General features: G+C 42.0%; 1 protein-coding gene across 1 annotated transcript in view; it reads left to right on the plus strand.

Annotated features, from left to right (window-relative positions):
- The window catches only part of reln (reelin), a 1,039,407-nt gene that overhangs the window by 738,103 nt on the left and 277,977 nt on the right, over positions 1 to 23,327 (plus strand). Inside the window, exon 38 of the mRNA XM_053500241.1 lies at positions 16,417 to 16,421. Coding sequence (XP_053356216.1) covers positions 16,417 to 16,421 — 5 coding nt within the window. The remainder of the gene's footprint in view (positions 1 to 16,416; positions 16,422 to 23,327) is intronic.

The raw sequence follows: 23,327 nt of genomic DNA on the forward strand, positions 1-23,327 counted from the left end.
ACAATAGAGCACAAATATATACGCTTATAAACTCTACCATTTGCGACATGGGGGCGCGTGCCGATGTGTAAGGATTGTAAATGTATAGGTATGAACAGCTGGGGCATAAATAGAAGGTGATGTCACCTGAGCCACTTGAGTCAATAGGTCTAACATATTCATGAAACTTTTGGATTATTTAGTGAAACAGAGGCTTTCTGAATGAGTTAGGCATATCAGCCACTTTACTCCCAAATAAAATGTCTTTTTGAGCATTATAATTTAGATTTTTGCCATGCACACACATCCAAGACATTCTTTAACTTAGTCCTATGTTCACAACAGTTTGTGAGGTTTGTTTATTATTCATTTTCACAGTTTTTCTGCTAAAAAAATAGATTTTCTTGTATGTGTATCTTGTATTGTATTTACTGTAAAGTTATATTGTAGTTTAAAAGTCATACATGAATTTAACATATTAAAATAAACATGAAAACCCATTTTGTACTCTATGCAAATAAGTGACAAATTTTGTTTTTTTTTATAATAACAAAAAAATACATAGATAAGCTACAGTATATAAGAGTTAATTCTTTGTACAAACAAAATTTCATTATTGACTCATTATTGTGTCATAAATGTCTATAGCTCCGGGTTAGATTTTTTATGTTTTTTGGATTAAAGTACTCGAATGTGGAAATTAGCATCAATGTAGCATTTCTTCTTTAAAACATATGACTTTATGAAGCTCTACTCAGAACAAAAAAAATTGACTGGAAATTGCATTTAATTTTCAAAATGTTCCTTTGCACCACCTGGCAATCATTTGCCAAATGACTTTAAAATGCAACTGATTTATTTTGTCCGCTGTCATTTTGCCGCAGTGGTGAGCATGACGGTAATAGCCATTCTAGTTGACTACCTACTGTACATGAGAAAATAGTTCATAAAGTGTATGGTTCAAGCTAGGGCTTCGACAACGGAAAAAAAAGATAAAAATCTATTACTAAAAAAATTGGCAACGAATTTCATAATCGATTTGTTGTGTCGCACAACGTGAAACATTATAAAAAAAAATAAAAAAAACTTTAGCTGAGCAGAGTGAACACACTGGGTCTCTAACCCTAACCCTAACCCTCCTACTTTTGCCTTCTTTCTCTCTCTGTCTCTCTTTCTCTGTCTCACACACACACACACACACACACACACACACACACTCTGCTCTACATAGAAATGTCTCGGGTTACTTTGCTGTAACCCTGTTCCCTGAAAAGGCGGGAACGAGATGCTGCGTGTAAACGCTATGGGAATATCTTTTCATGTTGCCGGTTGTAAAGCATGTGTGTACCAAACACGCCGAATTTTGGCTTATATAACCTTGGTCAAGTGACGTCATCTGATTAGACGCACCTGCAGGTTATAAATAGGAGAGACCCGGAAACATTCCTCAGATTGATTTGTCTAAACGGACGTCCGGTCACTTAAGTAGTGCGGCATTCGGACACAGCATCTCGTACCCGCCTTTTCAGGGAACAGGGTTACAGCAAAGTAACCCGAGACGTTCCCTTTCAAAGGCTACACTCAATGCTGCGTAAAAACGCTATGGGAACGAGAGTACCAACGTCGCCGCACTGCAAGTGTCTGGACCCCTGAATTGTGTAGCGTGTGCACACAAGGCCGAGAGGTCTCAGAACTACGTCTGGGAAGCCCACTCGAGGACTCGTGAGCCCTAAGTGGCATAAACATCCAAACTATAAAATCTAACAAATGTGTGCGGAGAGGAAAACCCTCTGCATCACACACTTGCTGCAGGGGAATACCTCTTGCTAGTGCAATAGATGAGGCAATCCCCTTGGTTAAATGAGCCCTGATTCCTAGAGGCGAAGTGAATACAGCTGCCATAAGAGCTAAGATCTCTGAAAGTGATGGTCACTTTCTGGTCCAGCTTGAATTACTTATGGTTGTTGAGAATGGATTCGACACGGGTGGGAGACCGCTGTGCCCGCTTACGCTCGAATCCCATGTGGCACCCAATATGTTGTCCTTCAAATAGGATAGAGCACGCTTTTCGTGGCATTGGGTCTCAATCCCAAGAAACAAAGGTGAGCCAGGACGACATGCTGATGTCGAAGCGCTAGCTACTAAGACTGGGCCAGCCAGTAATTTTAATTCAATATGGATGCCCTGGAGTCATAAGAGCCAGAACTACATCTATGCATTTTGTATATGTGCGGCTGAGAGGAAACAGAAGACCAAATGGAAGGACCCGATACTGGTAAGCTTTGCCCCAAACGCAAACCTCAGGAACCTCCTGTGTTGTGGCAATATTTCCATATAAAAGTAAGCGTCCTTTAATCGATTGTCACTAATCAATCGCTTGGTAGGATTTAAGAGCAATCACTTTGACAGTCAACATTTTGCAGCTGTATTATTCATTTTAGATAGCGGGACAGCCCGCAAAATCTAAAAATTGGACGCAGCCCCCCGTTCCTCTTGAAACCAAGAAATACTGACTGTAGTAGCCTGACTTAATGTCTGGTAGGGAAACATGTTCCATGGCCCTATTCCCCAGCAACTTCTGTCAGCAGATGCGCACTTTCCGGTATCACGAAACTGTGGACCACGCCGTTGAAACGCGGAGGTCGATGTGCAAACTGAATCCCGTAGCCCTTGTCTACAGTCTTTAGTACCCAGGGAGATAAGCCTGGCAGTAGCTCGGACGCTGCCAGCTTCTCCGAAAGGGGTAAAAGTTTTAGTACTTGGACTGCACGGGAGGGGAGGGGGGTTTGAGGTGTTAGTGGTTCGGCATCCTGGGATGTAGCAGGATAAAACCAAGGCACTAACATATCTTTGGAGATCGGTGTCGTCCGAAACACCAGAGGCGGTGGAAACTGAACACTAACCCCATGGGGCATGCTCTTAAAGGAAAGAGCGCTGAGTGCTGCTCCCCGGGTCCTGAGTGCGTAGGCTATCAGGACGACGGGGGGTGCTGCTGATGCTCTCCTTCTGCGCCTCTCGCCTGGCGAGAATTAGATCTGGTCGAGTCTGGGTGGCCAACGGCCTCGACTCCTGAGCACGGCGTGGGAGAAATTTTCCAAAGACCTGTTTATACAATCTAGCCTCTCGGAACCTAGTGGCGATGGTATTGACAGCGTCGCCGAATAGGCTGGAAGGTGAAACAGGAGCATCAAGGAGGAAAGTTCTGTCCTTATCCTTGATGCCTGTTAGATTTAGCCATAGGTGTCTTTCAGCAGTCATCAAAGAGGCCATAGAACGGCCGATAGCACGGGCTGTCTGTTTAGTCACACGCAGGGATAAATCAGTAGCCCGGCATAATTCAGTGAATGCGTCTTGATTCACTGTGCTGCTTGTGCTCAGATCTTTCAGCAGATCAGCCTGGTATGATCTTCAAATAAAACAAAAATACGGGAAGAAAAAGGATTCTTCCAAGAACGATATATTTCGTTATGGAGGTCATCAAAGAATGGGAGAGAGCAGCGTTTTTGCTCCATCTCCTGGCCACCCGACCGGAATCTGTCGTGTAATTTCGAGTGTTTTGGGTGAGCTTGCTCCTACGGCCAATCAATATGCAGTCTTTCGAGTGCACGCGTTATAACCTCAAGCAGCTCCTCATATTCTCTCTCATCTTTGGAGGAGCATTATAAGGAAGCTACTTCCATTTCCAAAGAGCCAGGGGAGTAAGTCTCTCCAACGCACCCACGAGAGTGCGCTCGTGAAGTGGAAGGAGAGACTTCCAGATCGGGGGGGAGGGCGAGAGAAAGAAGGGGGTCCGTCTCTTGTGCCTTGGCCAAGTCAGCCTGTGATCCCCATGAGTGGAGTGCAGTGCAGTGCAGTGCAGTGCAGTGTAGTGCAGTGTAGTGCTGCTCGCGCATAGCAGCTTCATGGGGAGAAGATCACAGTGCTCACACTCTCCATTAAGCTCTTCGAGAGCGTGCTTCTCACCCAAACATTCAAAGCAGAAAGTGTGCATGTCGCCCTCCGAAAGGAAATTGTCGCACGGAGGGGGACATCTAGCTCTAAACTCCGCCATTATTGTCTGGTGAGTTTTATAAGCTTTAAATTCTGCTGTTAGATTTTTAGTATGCTTGTTGACACACACACACACACACACACAAAAAAGGTCTGAGGAATGTTGCCGGCTCACTCCTATTTATAACCTGCAGGTGTGTCTAATCAGATGACGTTACCTGACCGAGGTTATATAAGCCCAAATTTGGCGTGTTTGGTACACACATGCTTCACAACCGGCAACATGAAAAGATATTCCCATAGCGTTTTCACCCAGCATCGAGTGTAGCCTTTGAAAGGGAACACTGCTCTGTCGTAATTTTTTTTTCAAAGGTAAAGGTCAGGTAAATTTGTTTTATTCTCTCTTAATCAAATGTCATTAGAGAGATTTTTTTGTATATTTTTCCGATAGAACAGTGTTTCTGTTGTGTGTGCGCGCGTGTGTGTAAAAATAATAGAGGAAGGGTAATTGAGTAAGACAAGAAGGGCAAGAGGGGAGCTTACTTTAGATTTACACACACACACACACACACACACACAGCGCCTGCGCGCACACACGGAAACACTTAGCTGTCGGGATTTATTTTTACTTTTTTTTTAAAGGTAAACTTCAGGTTAATTTGTTTTATTTTTACTTAATATTTTGTATTTAATATTTTTATGTATTTATTTTTTGGGGGCTGTGGAACGAATGATTTGAGTTTTAATAATTTATTTCATGGGAAAATTTTGGAATACGAGCCCATCTACAGAAGGAATTATGATTGTAATCCATGGTTCCACTGTATATATTTGGCAGATGTAAAGCATACATTTTTATGTTTTTGTGTTCGTCGATTTTTATTTTATTATTATTATAACACCTCAAGGAGCAACATGTTTGTGCACTTTCATAAGATTTTAGCTCTGTTTTTAAATTAAAGGTTGGAAATGAATGCCTTTCTTGTTATTCCGTTAAAATCCGATCCATTGATTATTCGAAGAAAAAATAATCGACAGATTAATTGATTATTAAAATTATTGTTGGTTGCAGCACTAGTTCAAGCATCACTTTTACTACATAGCTAAGTTTTCCATATGAACAGTTGAGCTTTCGTTTTCAATAAATAAATAACACCAGTCAGTTTTGAGTTGAGCTGTAAATCTTTTCACAAGAGTTAAAGTTGATAAAGACCTAATACAACATTGGGTGATAATATACAGGTCTTTCTCAAAAAATTTGCATATTGTGATAAAGTTCATTATTTTCTGTAATGTACTGATAAACATTAGACTTTCATATATTTTAGATTCATTACACACAACTAAAGTAGTTCAAGCCTTTTAATTATTATAATATTGATGATTTTGGCATACAGCTCATAAAAACCCAAAATTCTCAAAAAATTAGCATATCATGAAAAGGTTCTCTAAACGAGCTATTAACCTAATCATCTGAATCAACTAATTAACTCTAAACACCTGCAAAAGATCCTGAGGCTTTTAAAAACTCCCAGCCTGGTTCATTACTCGAAACCTCAATCATGGGTAAGACTGCCGACCTGACTGCTGTCCAGAAGGCCATCATTGACACTCTCAAGTAAGATGGTAAGACACAAAGAAATTTCTGAACGAATAGTCTTTTCCTATTCCTAGAGGTGACCGGACCCTGAGGAAGATTGTGGAGAAGAACCGATTCCAGACCTTGGGGGACCGATTCCAGACCTTGGGGAACCTGTGGAAGCAGTGGACTGAGTCTGCAGTAAAAAATCTAGAGCCACCGTGTACGGGCGTGTGCAGGAAATGGGCTACAGGTGCCGCATTCCCCAGGTCAAGCCACTTTTAAACCAGAAACAGCGGCAGAAGCGCCTGACCTGGGCTACAGAGAAGCAGCACTGGACTGTTGCTCAGTGGTCCAAAGTACTTTTTTCGGATGAAAGTAAATTTTGCATGTCATTCGGAAATCAAGGTGCCAGAGTCTGGAGGAAGACTGGAGAGAGGGAAATGCCAAAATGCCTGAAGTCCAGTGTCAAGTACCCACAGTCAGTGATGGTCTGGGGTGTCATGTCAGCTGCTGGTGTTGGTCCACTGTGTTTTATCAAGGGCAGGGTCAATGCAGCTAGCTATCAGATTTTGGAGCACTTCATGCTTCCATCTGCTGAAAAGCTTTATGGAGATGAAGATTTCATTTTTCAGCATGACCTGGCACCTGCTCACAGTGCCAAAACCACTGGTAAATGGTTTACTGACCATGGTATTACTGTGCTCAATTGGCCAGCCAACTCTCCTGACCTGAACCCCATAGAGAATCTGTGGGATATTGTAAAGAGAAAGTTGAGAGACGCAAGATCCAACACTCTGGATGAGCTTAAGGCCGCTATCGAAGCATCCTGGGCCTCCATAACACCTCAGCAGTGCCACAGGCTGATTGCCTCCATGCCACGCCGCATTGAAGCAGTTATTTCTGCAAAAGGATTCCCGACCAAGTATTGAGTGCATAACTGAACATAATTATTTGAGATAGGAATTTTGGGTTTTCATGAGCTGTATGCCAAAATCATCAATATTAAAACAATTAAAAGGCTTGAACTACTTTAGTTGTGTGTAATGAATCTAAAATATATGAAAGTATAATGTTCATCAGTATATTACAGAAAATAATGAACTTTATCACAATATGCTAATTTTTTGAGAAGGACCTGTATGTATAACTGTGGATTAATAATGGAGCAAAATGCTTCTGGTCAAGTGTTCACGTCTTTTAATGTTCAACTTCAATAACTGATAACGAATTTGTTTTTGCACCCAATTCCTGATTTTTTTTTCAGTAATTGTAATCAACTAAATTTTTAAGTTACGCAAAGATTATCTGGGTAAATACAAAATGCAGTTTTTAAATGATGATTTCATTTATTAAGGGAAAAAGCAGTCCAAACCTACCTGGCCCTGTGTGAAAAAGTAATTATAACTGCTTAAGATGTGTGTGGTGATGGTCTCTGCCTAAAATGTATTTTCGCCAGCAAAACATAGAATAAATAGAAATAAGTTTTTTAATGGTACAAAAGGTTTAGGTAGGTAACTGTTTTACTATTTTATGAAATCTGAATCTTCTTTGTCCTTCGGCTGTTTCCTTTCAGGGGTCGCCACAGCGAATCATCTGCCTCCATCTAACCCTTTCCTCATCCTCTTCTCTTACACCAACTAACTTCATGTCCTCTCTCACTGCATCCATAAATCTCCTCTTTTGTCTTCCTCTAGATCTCCTGCCTGGCAGTTCCAACCTCAAAATCCTTCTACCGATATATTCATAATCTCTCCTCTGAACATGTCCAAACCACCTCAATCTGGCCTCTCTGATTTTATCTCCAATACATCTAACATGGGTTGTCCCTCTGATGAACCTATTCTCGATCCTAGCCATCCTTGTCACTCCCAAAAAGAACCTCAACATATTCAGCTCTGCCTTCTGTCTTTTCTTTAGTGCCACTGTCTCCAAGTCGTAGAGCATTGCTGGTCTCACCACTGTTCTGTACACCTTTCCTTTCATTCTCGCTGATACTCTTTTATCGCACATCACACCTGACACCTTTCTCCACCCATTCCAACCTGCCTGTACCCGCCTCTTCACCTCCCTTTCACACTCTCCGTTGCTCTGGAGACTTTACCTCTGCTCCCTGTAGCCTTACCGTCCCTCCTGAGTACCTCTCATTCACACAAATGTATTCCGTCTTGCTGCGGCTAACCCTCATTCCTCTGCTTTCCAGAGCATACCTCCACCTCTCTAAATTTTCCTCCACCTGTTCTCTGCTCTTGCTACAAAGCACAATGTCATCTGCAAACATCATAGTCCATAAAGACTCCTGTGTTACCTCATCAGCAAACAAAAAGGGGCTCAGAGCCGATCCTTGATGCAGACCCACCTCCACCTTGAACTCTTTTGTCACACCTACAGCACATCTCACCACGGTCTTACAGCTCTCATACATGTCCTGCACCACTCTAACATACTTCTCTGCCACTCCAAACCTTCTCATACAACACCACAGCTCCTCTCTTGGCACCCTGTTGTACGCTTTCTCTAAATCTACAAAGACACAATGCAACTCTTTATTACCTTCTCTGTACTTCTCCACCAGCATCCTTAAAACAAATACTGCATCTGATGTACTCTTTCTAGGCATAAAACCATATTGCTGCTCAGAAATGCTCACCTATGACCTTAATCTAGCTTCCACTACTCTTTCCCACAGCTTCATTGTATGGCTACATTAGCTATATGCCTCTGTAATTGCCACAGCTCTGCACATCTCCCTTGTTCTTAAAAATCGGCACCAATACACTTCCCCTCCATTCCTCTGGAATCCTCTCACTCTCCAAGATCTTGTTAAACAAACTAGTTAGAAACTCTACTGCCACCTCTCCTAAGCATTTCCATACCTCCACAGGTATGTCATCAGGACCAACAGCCTTTTCACTCTTCATCCTCTTCAACGCCCTTCTCACGTCACTTTTACTAATATTTGCTACTTCCTGTTCCACAACAGTCACATCTCCTACTCTTTGTTCTCTTTTGTTTTCCTCATTTATCAACTCCTGAAAGTACTCCTTCCATCTTTCCATTACCCTCCTGGCATCTGTGAGTACATTTCCATCTCTATCTTTAATCACTCTAACCTGCTGAACATCCTTCCTATCTCTATCTCTCTGCCTTGCCAACCGGTACAAATCCACCTCTCCCTCCTTACTGTCCAGCCCAGCATACAAGTCCTCATATGCTCTTTGTTTGGCCTTTGCCACCTCTACCTTACGCTGCATCTCCCTGTACTCCTGTCTACTCTCTTCAGTCCTCTCAGTGTCCCACTTCTTCTTACAGATGTCGCAATTAAGACTGTGCGTGTTTTCCCACGAGATGCCGCAATTTAGCGTGCGGCGTGCCGCGACTTGCCGAAGGCAACATTCGGGAATTTAAAATAAATGTTCTGTGCTTCACTGAACATCTGCCAGATGGCGCATGGAAGGACTTTATGAATGCTGAAGCAAACATGAATTTTATTTTGTTTTACAACAGATATTTCATAATGCACGTGTTCATATGTGCTTCGTGTTATTTTCATAATGATGAAATGAAATGCCCAAATTCGTGCTTTAAAAGTTTTTTATATAGTTTTTGTGATGTCCTAACAGGGACAAAATAATGAAAGACATCGCAATGCCTCGGTTTAAATGGTATTGAAATTATAATTTAATTTCCTGATAGTAGGCTATCTGATAGTGTTAACTATGCGAACGCCCAGATTTGTGAATATGCCAACATATCTTATTTAAAACGTTAAATATTGGCAGGGGGAATTAATGGATTCCAGAGGAATGGAGGGGGAAGTGTATTGGTGCCGATTTTTAAGAACAAGGGAGATGTGCAGAGCTGTGGCAATTACAGAGGCATATAGCTAATGTAGCCATACAATGAAGCTGTGGGAAAGAGTAGTGGAAGCTAGATTAAGGTCATAGGTGAGCATTTCTGAGCAGCAATATGGTTTTATCCCTAGAAACCAGGTTCTGTGTCTCACCACGGCTGACATGAGGAAAACTCTTTGCAAAGTCAACCCACAAAGTTGCTGGACCAGACAATATCCCTAATGTGCTCAGGACCCTGTTGTTCACACTGCTGACTACTGACTGTGTAGCAACACAGCTCCAGACACATTGACAAGTTTGCTGATGACATGATAGTTGTGCTCCTCATCAGTAAGAACAATCGGCATACAGTCACCATACAGAGTGGAAGTGCAGAGGCTAACCTTCTGGTGTAAAACCTGTCCTTGACAACAACCCGTCTCTGAATGTTGACAAAACAAAAGATGGTTGTGGACTTCAAGAAACCACAGAATGACCACTTGCTGAACATTTACTGGCTCCTCCGTGGAGATAATCAAGTGCACCAAATTTCTTGGGGATCACCTGGCAGAGAACCTCTCATGGTCCCTTAACACCAATTCTTTAAACAAGAAAGCCCAGCGGCGCCTTTTCTTCCTGAAAAGGTTGAGGACCATCAAAGCTTCCACCACCAATCCTAACCATTCTCTATAAAGGGACTATAAAAAGCATATTGAGCAGCTGCATTACTGTCTGGTTTGAAAATTGTGCTATCTAGGACCATAAGATCCTACAGCCTCTGGTCTGTTTTCCCTCCATCACAGATATCTACACCACACGCTGCATCCGTATACCCACCAGCACCCATACCCACCATCTCTCACACTCACTCACCAAAAAGGTACCAAATCATTCGGGCCCTCACATCCAGACTTCTCCCCACAAGCTGCCTATCTCCTCCATAAAAAGAGATTGGGCTTGATGGATGGATCCAGGAGCAGGTGCAGAAGCAGCACGCGAGTAGCTTTGGTTGAACACTGTAGGGGCGTGACTAAGTCAGCAGGTGCGCACGCTCGGAGCCGTGAAATCCGTATGCGCGGAGTGAATGCGAAGGCGTGGAGGTTTGTCGTAGTAGGGAGAGCGTGAGCTTGGGTCAGAGCCGTGAAATCTTAGTGGACAATTGATGACGTGTCGTAGCTGGGAAACGTGGAACGTGGGGTGGATCCGTCACATGGACGAGGGGAGTAGAAGTCGAACTGCACATGGGTTAATTATCCTGGTGATGGTGAAGGGTCCGATGAAACGGGGGGAGAGCTTGCGTGAAAGGGTCTTCAAGGGAATGTCCTTTGTGGCGAGCATGACCCGGTTTCCTACACGGTATCTGGGAGCCTTGGTGCGGTGGCGGTCCGCCTGTTTCTTATAAGAGGAACGGGTTCGTAGCAGAGTGCGTCTAGCGCGTAGCCATGTTTGCTTTCAGCGGCGGACGAAGTGTTGGGCTGACGGGGTCTCCACCTCTAGTTCCTGGGCTGGATAGAGTGGAGGTTGGTAGCCTAAGCAGCACTGGAACGGGGACAAGCCTGTCGACGAGGAGGGCAGAGAGTTGTGGGCATACTCAACCCAAGGGAGGAATCTGCTCCAGGTGGTCGAGTCCCAAGTAGTCATACAGCGGAGGGAAACCTCTAGGGCTTGGTTCATCCGCTCGGTTTGTCCGTTGGACTGAGGATGGAATCCAGACGATAGACTGGCAGTCGCCCCGACAAGTCTGCAGAACGCGCCCCAAAAGCGAGAGGTGAACTGAGGGCCCCGATCGGAGACGACGTCTGTTGGCAGACCATAGAGGCGAAATACGTGGAGGACTAACTGCCCTCCCTAAATGTCTCCTTGGCGGAGGGCAGCTTAGGGAGTGGGACGAGGTGCACAGACTTCGAAAAGCGATCGACTACGGTCATGATAGAGGTGTTGCCATGGAGTGTGGAGCGCTGAGAGCGTGACAGGACTGACACACACACACACACATATAAACTCAGTTATCCCAATATTATGGGGCTGGACTACCAAACACACATGCACAAACACACTGTTCTACAAGCATTTAGATATTTCACACAACAGCTTGCAATTGCTATTTGCACAATATTCATTACCTGTTATTTGTAGTTAAAACTCCCTTTATCTTTGCGTGTGCACTTTATTTTTTTGCTGTCTTTGGTAAAGTATTTAAATAGTTTTCTTAATTTATGGGATTAATTTGTTTTGTCCCAACTAGTCACCAATCAGGTGTCTTTTTTAGGTACTTAATTGTGTTAATTCATGTTGGTAAATGATGTTGTATGTATATAGCACGTTGGTGCAGGAGGAATGATGTTTTGTTTTACTGTGTACTGAACTGTGTACTGAACTGTGTACTGTGACATGGTTATTATGATAAAATCTTACTCGACTTGACTCTGAGCTGTTCTGGACACAGAACCTTACCTGGGTAGAATATGCTCACAACTCACTACCAATCTCAGAAAGTGGTCTCTCTCCCTTTCAGGCTGCCGATGGTTATCAACCTTCCCTGTTTTCATTATAGGAACCAGAGGGCTCCGTTTCTTTTGCCCTACTGTATGTTGCAAGCAGTCCTACACTCACCTAAAGGATTATTAGGAACACCATACTATTATGGTGTTTGACCCCTTTCCGCCTTCAGAACTGCCTTAATTCTACGTGGCATTAATTCAAGAAGGTGCTGTAAGCACTCTTTAGAAATGTTGGCCCATATTAATAGGATAGCATCTTGCAGTTGATGGAGATTTGTGTGATGCACATCCCGGGCACCAAGCTCCCGTTCCACCACATCCCAAAGATGTTCTATTGGGTTGAGATCTGGTGACTGTGGGGGCTATTTAAGTACAGTAAACTCATTGTCATGTTCAAGAAACCAATTTAAAATGATTCAAGCTTTGTGACATGGTGCATTATCCTGCTGGAAGTAGCCATCAGAGAATGGGTACATGGTGGTCATAAAGAGATGGACATGGTCAGAAACAATGCTCAGGTAGCTCGTGACATTTAAACGATGCCCCATTGGCACTAAGGGGCCTAAAGTGTGCCAAGAAAACATCCCCCACACCATTACACCACCAGCCTGCACATTGGTAACAAGGCATGATGGATCCATGTTCTCATTCTGTTTACGCCAAATTCTAACTCTACCATTTGAATGTCTCATCAGAAATCAAGACTCATTAGACCAGGCAACATTTTTCCAGTCTTTTAACTGTCCAAGTCTGGTGAGATCATGCAAATTGTAGCCTCTTTTTCCTATTTGTCTTTTCCAAGTGAAGATGAGTGGTACCTGGTGGGGTCTTCTGCTGTTGTAGCCCATCCGCCTAAAGGTTGTGCGTGTTGTGGCTTTACAGATGCTTTGCTGCATACCTTGGTTGTAACGAGTGGTTATTTCAGTCAAAGTTGCTCTTCTATCAGCTTGAATCAATCGGCCCTTTCTCCCCTGACCTCTAGCATCAACAAGGCATTTTCGCCCACAGGACTGCCGCATACTGGATGCTTTTCCCTTTTCACACCATTTTATGTAAACCCTATAAATGGTTGTGCGTAAAAATCCCAGTAACTGAGCAGATTGTGAAATACTCAGACCAGCCCGTCTGGCACCAACAACCATGCCACACATTTCCCATTCTGACATTCAGTTTGGAGTTCAGGAGATTGTCTTAACCAGGACCACACACCTAAATGCATTGAAGCAACTGCCGTGTGATTTGTTGATTAGTTAATTGCATTAATAAGAAATTGAAAAGGTGTTCCTAATAATCCTATGTATGTCACACATGTTAAGGACAAAATGTCTGGCTATCCATGCGCAACCTCCCCTTGAAGGTCACCTCCCAGAAATTTACCCATCATTTTTTCAGACCATTTTTCCAAAGTCCTTAACGCGATGGCAATCCATCTGAAATGTCCCAAGGTCTTACTCATCCACCCTATGTTTCACATTGCTAAAGTCAAATCAGGCAAAGCAGCATCTGGATGTTGAGAAAATGGACAAGAAGGAACAAGCTTGCCTGTTTTGCAATGTTGTGAATAACATCCAAGATTTTCAAGCCATGATTGGCTGTACTCCATATAGTGTGTGAACACATTGAAAAATCCTGGCCCAAACAGCTTTAAGCATTCGACAGGTTATCACAACCTGTGAATTTCTGCCGGGGTGACCAAGTGCTCCTCATTGTATCTAGTGCCATATGTAAATCCCTAGCTTGTACACCATTAACAAATAGGTGAGACTGGTAAACTACCAACTGCACCAGATGGGTAAAAGAAAAAGCGCTGATCTATGTCATCCAAAGGTGGATAAATCTGTTTTTAGCCATTTCAGCTCTTGCTTCTGTAACTTCTGTTACATTGACAAGAACTGTTCCAGCAGTGAGAAGACCTCATGCCATCCCAAAATCAGGAGCTGAACAAGCTGATGGATCAATTTCAGTCTGTGTTTGCCACCAAACAGAGACTCACTCATATTGCGGGGGATGACATTAAAACCCTTACCATATATGATTGTCTATCAACATCAGAGCAGTAAGCAGAAACCTCATGCCAGGTAAACAAATTATGCTTCCATTGAGTGAGAGATTTTGTCCATCAAATGAGCCATAAAAAAGCTGAAATACTACCTGGTCGGCACGTCCCACTGGTAGCAGAATTCACTCATCGGCAGTGGGTGGCAAGGAGGAAAGCTACCAACCTTCACACCTTTTGTTGTAATGTAGATGCCCTCTCAAGATGCCATGCTCTCTTCTTGTCATCCTGGACTGGGAGGTGAGGAGGTGCTGTGACAGTGGGGCACACAGCCAGTGCCTTTTACCATAAAACTTGCTCAGCATCATGGCCAGCTCGACCACACTCACACACACACACACACACACACACACACACACACATAAGAGGGGCAGCTGCCCTAACTTCTTGTGCCTGGTGAAAGATCATTATCTACTATCCTGCTGTGAGCCTATAAAAGGCTGGCTATGTATCAGTTTGGTGAGCATCTTCCCCAAGTGCTTAACTCATGTATTTGTCTCTCATGCTCTCTCATTGCTCTGAGAACCCTCCTCCTTCAGATCTGCTAACCAGAAGACATTGCTACCCAGAAGGAAGCCACCTCATTGCACTTCCTTTCCCTGGCACACTTACAAATGCACTTAACTTATTTCACTTTTCTCTTACTAAGAAAGATAAAGAGCACCTATTTCCCTGATGTTTGTGTACTGGCCTGCCCCACCTTAAGCTTGTTGCAGGTCTTCTTGATCTCACATCATCTTCCAGTGATTTTCTTCGCTCTTGAAGCACACTTGCCACTCAAAAACAGTGAATTACTTTTTACATATTGCACTCTGCTATATAAATTAACTTATTATTATGAAATAATATTTCATGGTCATTATTTTTCCCAAAAACAAATTATTGCAGGGGCATTTTATTTAATTCATGCTGTTTTTATTTCAAAATGTAATTTTTTCAAAGTCAGTTTTTATTTCAAAATCCCATTTTTCACGATGGCCTATTTATTTCCTAATGCGACTTTTCAGCAGAATAAGTCGTTCTGTCAATCAGCGCCAGTGGGTTGTACCTGCGCGCCTATTGGCTGATCCTTTAACATCGATTAGTTTCCCTGGATACCTGCTCTGCAGACCGCTGCTACAGCTAGCAATAACGTGCTAGGCAGTGGCGGAATGGCTGTCTAGACCACCGGGCGTTCTCCCGGTGGGCCGCTGGTCAATGTGGGCGGCCCAGTCAGTACGTAAATTTAATTTAAAAATGACAGAAACTATAATATTGCATCTCGTTTTTAAGCAGATAGATTCAATTCAATTCAATTCAATTTTATTTGTATAGCGCTTTTAGCAATTTTCAATGCCGCAAAGCAGCTTTACATAGTCAAAAGAATTATTTAAGTTTGTATGAAATGTGAATTTGTATGAATCAAATGGACAGTTTGTCCCTGGTGAGCAAGCCGAGGGCGACAGTGGCAAGGAAAAACTCCCTGAGATGGTAATAGGAAGAAACCTTGAGAGGAACCAGACTCAACAGGGAACCCATCCTCATTTGGGTGAAACAGAAAGCAGTAAATGATCTGCATTTATACAGTGTGTAGGGTGGGAGGCAGTTCAGCTATAATAGCTGATGTTAATTGATGTTAATATGGAGTCCAGTTAGTTATTGAAGACCCAGGTAGACTTGTAAGAAGTTCCAGTCATGAACTATCGAACTGTCAAGTTCCCAGAGAAACAGTTGCCAACACCAGTCAAGGCCAGAACCATTTTCTAGGTAGAGAGAATCATTCCCAGACACCAGACGCATCCCAGAGAGACACACGGGGCATCCATGTGACGAGATCTTCAGCCAGAAGCGGGGCACCAGGATGGGTCAGACAGGTCCGGAGGGCAGAGGGAGTCTGGATCACTGGCAGCTCAGGAACGACATGTGTAGCTCGACAGAGAGAGAGAGAAAGAGTGAAAGAGGGGGACAGGAGGAGAGAGGAAAAAGAAAGGGGGGGAAAGAGAAGAAGAGGAGAGATGGCAGTTAGGTATGGTCACAGTCACACAATGTATAATGTGAATATATATTAACTGTAGAGTGCAAGCAGAGACTCCGGCAGGACTAACTATGACAGCATAACTAAAAGGGAGAGCCAGAAGGAAACACAAACATGAGGGCTTCCTGACATGTAAAGCAAACAATCACCTCACCGTCAGCAAACCTGAGTGATCAATGAGAGTGAGGAAGACAGCATCCAAACATACCAGTTCACCATAATACTCTACGCCCATGAGTCCCCCAGATCTGCTCCTTTACCTATGGCAAATCTATTTATAAAAATGCTTGGCTAAATAAATAGGTTTTTAGCCTGGACTTAAACACTGAGACTGTGTCTGAGTCCCGAACACTATTTGGAAGACTATTCCATAACTTTGGGGCTTTGTAAGAAAAAGCTCTGCCCCCAGCTGTATTTTTCATAATAAGCAGTACTGACAAGCAGCCTGCATCCTTTGATCGAAGTAGGCGTGGCGGATCGTAAGACACTAGCAGTTCGCTCAGGTACTGCGGCGCGAGACCATTTAATGCTTTATATGTCAAGAGTAGTATTTTAAAATCAATGCGAAATTTCACAGGGAGCCAATGGAGTGAAGATAAGATAGGGGTGATGTGCTCATATCTTCTGGTTCTGGTGAGGACTCTCGCTGCTGCATTCTGGACAAGCTGAAGCTTATTTATGCATCTAGCTGAACAACCAGACAGTAAGGCATTACAATAGTCCAACCTAGAGGTGATAAAAGCATGAACTAGTTTTTCTGCGTCGTTTAGCGACAATAAATTTCTTATTCTGGCAATATTTCTGAGGTGAAAGAATGCTATCCTGGTAATATTATCTACATGTGCTTCAAATGAAAGGCTGGAATCAATAATCACACCAAGGTCTTTCACTGTTGCATTTGATGGAACAGAAAGGCCATCTAAAGTTACGGTGTGATCTAAAATTTTACTCCTAGCTGTATGCGGTCCTATGACTAGAACTTCCGTCTTATCCGGATTTAGCAGAAGGAAGTTAATTAGCATCCAATTTCTTATGTCCTGCACACATTGCTCAATTTTAGTAAGCTGTTTTTTCTCATCAGGTTTTGCTGAGACATATAACTGTGTATCGTCAGCATAACAATGAAAACTAATACCATGCTTACGGATTATGTTGCCCAGAGGAAGCATGTAAAGGGAAAAAAGCAGTGGACCTAAAACTGAACCCTGCGGAACGCCAAACTCCACTAGAGAACATGCAGAATTATCACCATTTAAGTCTACATACTGATAACGATGGGTCAGATAGGATCTGAGCCAGGAGAGGGCTGTACCCTTAATTCCCACTACATTTTCTAATCTGTGAAGAAGAATAGCGTGATCAACAGTGTCAAAAGCTGCACTGAGGTCAAGTAATACAAGCATAGTTACACAACCCTGATCAGAGGCCAATAGAATGTCATTTACTACTTTAACAAGCGCTGTCTCTGTACTGTGATGAGGCCTAAATCCTGACTGATACAGTTCATGTATGCCATTTCTATGTATATATGAGCATAGCTGCTCCGCTACTATCTTTTCCAGGATCTTAGAGATAAAGGGGAGGTTTGATATCGGTCTGTAACTGGACAGCTGACAGGGGTCGAGGTCAGGTTTCTTAATTATTGGTTTGATAACTGCTAATTTAAAAGATTTTGGAACATATCCAATGCTGAGTGAAGAATTAATTATTCTCAACAGGGGTTCTATTATTGCTGGTACTATCTGTTTAAGAAAATGTGTCGGTACAGGATCTAATATACAGGTTGATGAATTTGAAGAAGAGATGAGTGAAATTAGTTCATTCTCTTCAAGGGGAGTAAAGTATTCTAGGTTCTGGTCTGACATGGCTAGATTAACATCTGCATCAATTACATTGTTCGGTTTCAAAACCTCAATTTTATGCCTAATATTTACAATTTTATTATTAAAAAAGTTCATGAAGTCCTCACTATTGCATGATGTTGTTGTGGAGATTTCTGCAGTGGTCTTATTTCTGGTTAATTTGGCTACAGCATTAAATAAGAATCTAGGATTATTTTTGTTATTTTCTATAAGAGTGGAGAGATATGTTGATCTAGCTACACTAAGAGCTTTTCTATAGTTCAGGATGCTCTCCTTCCATGCTATTTGAAATACTAGTAATTTAGTTTGACGCCATTTACGTTCTAATTTCCGAGCGGTCTGTTTTAAACTGCGCGTGTGATCGTTATACCAGGGAGCAAGTTTTTTATCTCTAATAATTTTTCTTTTGACTGGAGCTACATTATCTAGGGTATAGCGAAATGTCGACTCTAAATATTCAGTCGCCTGATCGAGTTCTGTGGGGTCAGACGGTGATCTAATCGAAGTTGGGAACTCTGGGAGATTACTGATAAAACTCTGTTTGGTAGTTGATGTGAATGTACGTTTCATACGGTAGCGCGGCGCTGTGTGTACATTATTATTGTGACACACTTGAATTGAGACAAGATAGTGATCTGAGATAACTTCAGATAGTGGTATTGTGAATAAATTTCTTATACTTAATCCAAATAACATTATTAAATCCAAAGTGTGACCTGCTTTATGAGTGGGTCCTACTACACACTGATTTACTCCTACCGAGTCCAGTATAGACATAAATGCAGTTCTCAGAGGGTCTTCTGGGTTTTCAAAATGAATATTAAAATCTCCAGCAATTAACACTTTGTCTACAGAAACGACTAGGTTTGAGAGGAAATCTGCAAATTCACTAAGAAATTCCGAGTACGGCCCTGGAGGTCTGTAAATGACAATTAGCGGGATCGACTGAGCTGACTTAATATAGTTAAATACACTTATGTTACTATAAAGAATTTCAAATGAATTAAATTTGTGTCCGTGTTTTTGTACAATAGTCAAATTATCATTGTGAATAACTGCGACGCCTCCTCCTCTACCAGTTAACCGAGGCTGGTGTATGTAGCTGTATCCAGGAGGACTAGCTTCATTTAGAGCTACATACTCGTCCTGTTTAATCCAGGTTTCTGTTAAACAGAGTATATCAAACTCCTGATCTGTGATAATTTCATTAACTATAACTGCTTTAGATGCGAGAGATCTAATATTTAACAGTCCTAGCTTCAGATCAGAGGTGCCGGCTGTGTATTCAGTGTGATCCAAGTTTGTGGTCTTTATGCTAATTAAATTACTAAAACAGACTTTCTGAGTCTTTCTAAATTTGATTTTAGCTCGGGGAACAGACACAGTCTCAATAGAGTGAACCCTGAGTGACGACTCTATGCAGCTAGCAGACGGTTGGTTTAGCCTGTCTGTCTGCTCCCTGGCCTGGGCTCTGGATTGTCACCGATTAACTAGGCCTCTTCTGAGACTATGAGCTATACTACAGGAAATGAGAGCAGCACCTTCCCGAGTGGGATGGACACCGTCCCGCCCTAACAGGCCAGCTTTGCCCTCAAAGGTCTTCCAATTATCAATGAAGCCCACGTTGTTTTCGGAGCACCACCTGGACATCCAGCGGTTCAGCGACCATAACCTGCTGTAAGTTATGTCACCACGTCTCATTGGGATGGGACCAGAGCATACTACTCCATCGGACATCGCCTTCGCTAATTTAAACACCTCTATAAAGTTATTCTTACTAACCTCTGACTGACGAAGGCGTATATCATTAGCTCCAGCATGTACTACTATCTTGGAGAACCTGTGCTGTCCTAGAGCCCTAAGATTACCTGCTATGTCCGGTGCTCTGGCTCCCGGGATACACCTAACCACTGCCGCTGGTGCCCCTAAAGGTCTAGCTAATTTCACGTGTCTCATTATAGAGTCTCCTATAACCAGAGCTCTTTCAGGTTTCTCGGTGGGTGCATCACTGAGGAGAGCAAACCTGTTGGACACGTGAAGCGCAGAAGAGGTGTGCTCCGGTGGGCTAGCCTTAGCGTTAGCTTTGGCTGAACGAGTATGCCGCCGAGTCGTCACCCACTCGCCCCGCTGTGAGGGCTCTAATGCCGGAGTCGGGGGCTGGTTATCTCCGCCTGTGGCACCCAGACTGTCCGCTACAGGAATAACGCTGCTCTCACACTCTCTAACCCTCTCTAAAGTCTGGATGCGCTCCTCTAACGCTGATATCTTCTCCGTCAGAGTGCTCACTAACACACACCTATCACAAGTAAAATTACCACTAACGACGGAGGAAGAATGTCTAAACATCCTGCACTCTACACACTGAACAAGCTGAATATTAGACATGATAACGTACCTGAGTCGGAGTTGTAGTTGTTTGGAGCTGAATTCTGTTTGTTGTTTTTAGAAAAAGAAACTCGCGCGTTCTCCAAAAAGCGCAGAAAAAGGCGAAGCCAAATAGTATGAGATGTAAAAACTAGTTGCTATTAATATTATTATTGTATAAATGAAAAAAAGTATGTAATTTAAACGCTAACACAAACGCAAACTTTCGCGGCAACGATACGAAAACAGGAAGCTACGTCAGCAACAGGAAGTCCCTGTTGAGTGATGAGTGCGCTGATCGTATGGGCGCCGCCGATAAAGTGCGTGTGTTTTGTAACGGTCACCACTATGTTGTATATCACATCATGTATGTACAGTATGTTGTCCTTTATAAGTTGCTGCGTGTGTACGCGTGAGAAGGAGAAAACAGAGCAGGAGCTCAGCTGTGCTGCTTCCCCCGAAACACTCTATTGTTTTTTCCCTTTTCTTAACTTTTACTATATGTTTTGTATTATAATTTTGTGACGCTGAAAAAGGCTGATAAAGGTTTTGTGCTGAACGCTATTGTTGGCTCTGAGCTCTTTTTTCCCGGCTATCCGACCCAAACTGGCACAGTTTGTGTGGATGTGAATGTATTGTAATCCTATTCCATACGTGTTTTGAAACCACACCCCCATTCACTTTTAATTTAAAGAGGGAGAGATATGGATCATTTCTCGATACAGCGAAGAATGGATAATTGCCATGGATGAAAATTGAAAAAAAAAAAAGAAAATTTATGTGACAAGAAGAAAAAGCTTTAAAAGCAGATGCTGTAAAATTCTTCAAATTAGCAGATTATGTCTTTTGTGTGAAGGGAAATTACAGTTCCACAGGCTTTGACAGCTCTAACATATGGTCAGGGACAGAAAGTCTGGATCCAGCAGCCTCAGGGTCAGTGATGATGATGACCAACACCTCTCCCCTTCTGTACCTGAGCCAAGTGAAAATAAACTGAACACATAAACTGGAATAAAATCAGAGGCAGCATTAGCTCGAGCTAGTAAACCTACTAATTTTAATTAATATTGTAGACAATATTAATTCAAAATAAGGCTGAGAAAATATTATTTTGAAAAAATATTGACTACAATAATAATTACTAGCATGAGCTGATGCTGCTACTGATGTTATTCCAGCTTACCTGTTCAGTTTAATTGGCATCATTTTTACTCTGGTAGAGAAGGGGAGAGGTGTTGGTCATCATCAGGAGGCACTGGTTCATCATCACTGACCTGCTGCACTTGCAGCTTAAACTGAGTGCTGTAAACTTGATAGCTGATACACTGAGGGGTGTATCTTACACTGACTGCATCAAGATGATCCTCCCTGACCTAATAAAATATTGTCTTTGTAGTTTTATATGTTGTTTGTCTTAATGTTCTTTTCTTTGTTTTACAAATATGACCCAATATACACGACTGTTCAAAAGTTTTAGAACACTTGCAAATTTCTTTGTTTTTGTTTAGTGATTTATTTTCTACATTCTACAACAATACTGGGGATTTTCAAACTATAAAATAACACATATGGAATTAGGTAATTATGTAACAACAACCAAAACAACAGTTAGTTGTTATTTTAAGACACAGAGGTCAGCCTTTCTGTAATAGTTCTTGTAAAATTAGTATTGTCAAGTGCATTTGCAAAATCAGTCAAGCACCATAATGAAACTGGTTCTCATGAAGGCCATCCCAGGACGGTGGGACCGAAACCTACCTCTGCCGCAGACGAGAAGTTCATTTAGAGTTATAAGACTGAAAAATGACAAATTAACAGCACCTCAGATTAGGGGCGTTATAAAGTCTTTACAGAGCATAAGTAGCAGACACATCTCACCATAAACTGTTCAAAGGAGATTAATGCATTTTTTGGACGCCTTCAGCATTCCTTTACAATGTAGAAATTAATAAAAATCAGGAACGATCATAGAGTTAGAAAGTGACCCCAAACTTTTGGACAGTAGTGTATCTTCAGTGATACTTCAAATAATATACTTGTTGCATTGTAAGCATTTATTTCTGTATTTCGTTATATTTTTATACTAGTAAGTTGTGTGCTAAGTCAAAAGTCACAAAAGATGGCGGACTGGTGTGTGAACTTCAGCCAGTTTTGCTCATTTTAGCAGATCAGATAGAGAGGGATAATTTACCAGTAGACACTGTACTGCCACCTACTGCATAGAATACATATTGCACCATTAGACCTAACTCGATACTTCATGCGCTATTACTTACGTCTGAATAAAAGAGCAACCAATCACACAGCTGGCTCCGCCCTATCGCTCTTGATTGACAGAAGGACTTATTATGCTGAAAAGTCGTTTCATGAAATAAATAGGCAACGTGAAAAAACGGGATTTTAAAATAAAAACAGCATGAATTAAATAAAATGCCTCTGCAATAATCTGTTATTGGGAAAAATAATGACCATGAAATATTATTTCATAATAAGTAAATTTATATAGCAGAGTGCAATATATTTCACGATAATAAGCTTTTTTTTTCAAAATATGTTTTATTATTTCACAATATCATTTTTATATTACACAGATGTGTAACAGTGTAATTAAAGTACCTGAAGTTACACGAAATTTTGACCCAGCATAAACAACCCAATGATGTGTTTATAGAAACGCAGCATTTTTTAGTGTACTACTACTACTACTAATGAATGGAGAAGCGCAGTCAAAGCCCAGGGATTCTTCATACTGTTGCATTGTATTCAACGAGTAGCACATATTTTTGTGTTTGTTTCATTTCATGTCTGTAGTTTTATCGATAAATCTGATCATATCTGCGCACGCGTTTATCAGCCTTTTGATCAACTTTTACGCGCAACTCACCTTGCACAAGGCAGTGTTTATTGTTTAGTGTGTATTTAAAGCGCAAAAACACCATAAAACAATAATGTTTTAGGCTAGCATATCATACATTTTTTGTGTTCTTGGTGTGTTACAATAATAATAAGAATATTAACAATAATAAATTTGGAGCACTACTACTACTACTACCAATTATAATAATAATACTGAATAGAGAAAGTTCAGTTAAAGAAGTACCATCATTAAAAGATAGAAAAAAAATGAAGAATTAAGTTGTGTGTTGAAC

Source organism: Clarias gariepinus, chromosome 7 (genome assembly GCF_024256425.1).
Source record: "Clarias gariepinus isolate MV-2021 ecotype Netherlands chromosome 7, CGAR_prim_01v2, whole genome shotgun sequence".
NCBI classification, from domain to species: Eukaryota; Metazoa; Chordata; class Actinopteri; order Siluriformes; family Clariidae; genus Clarias; species Clarias gariepinus.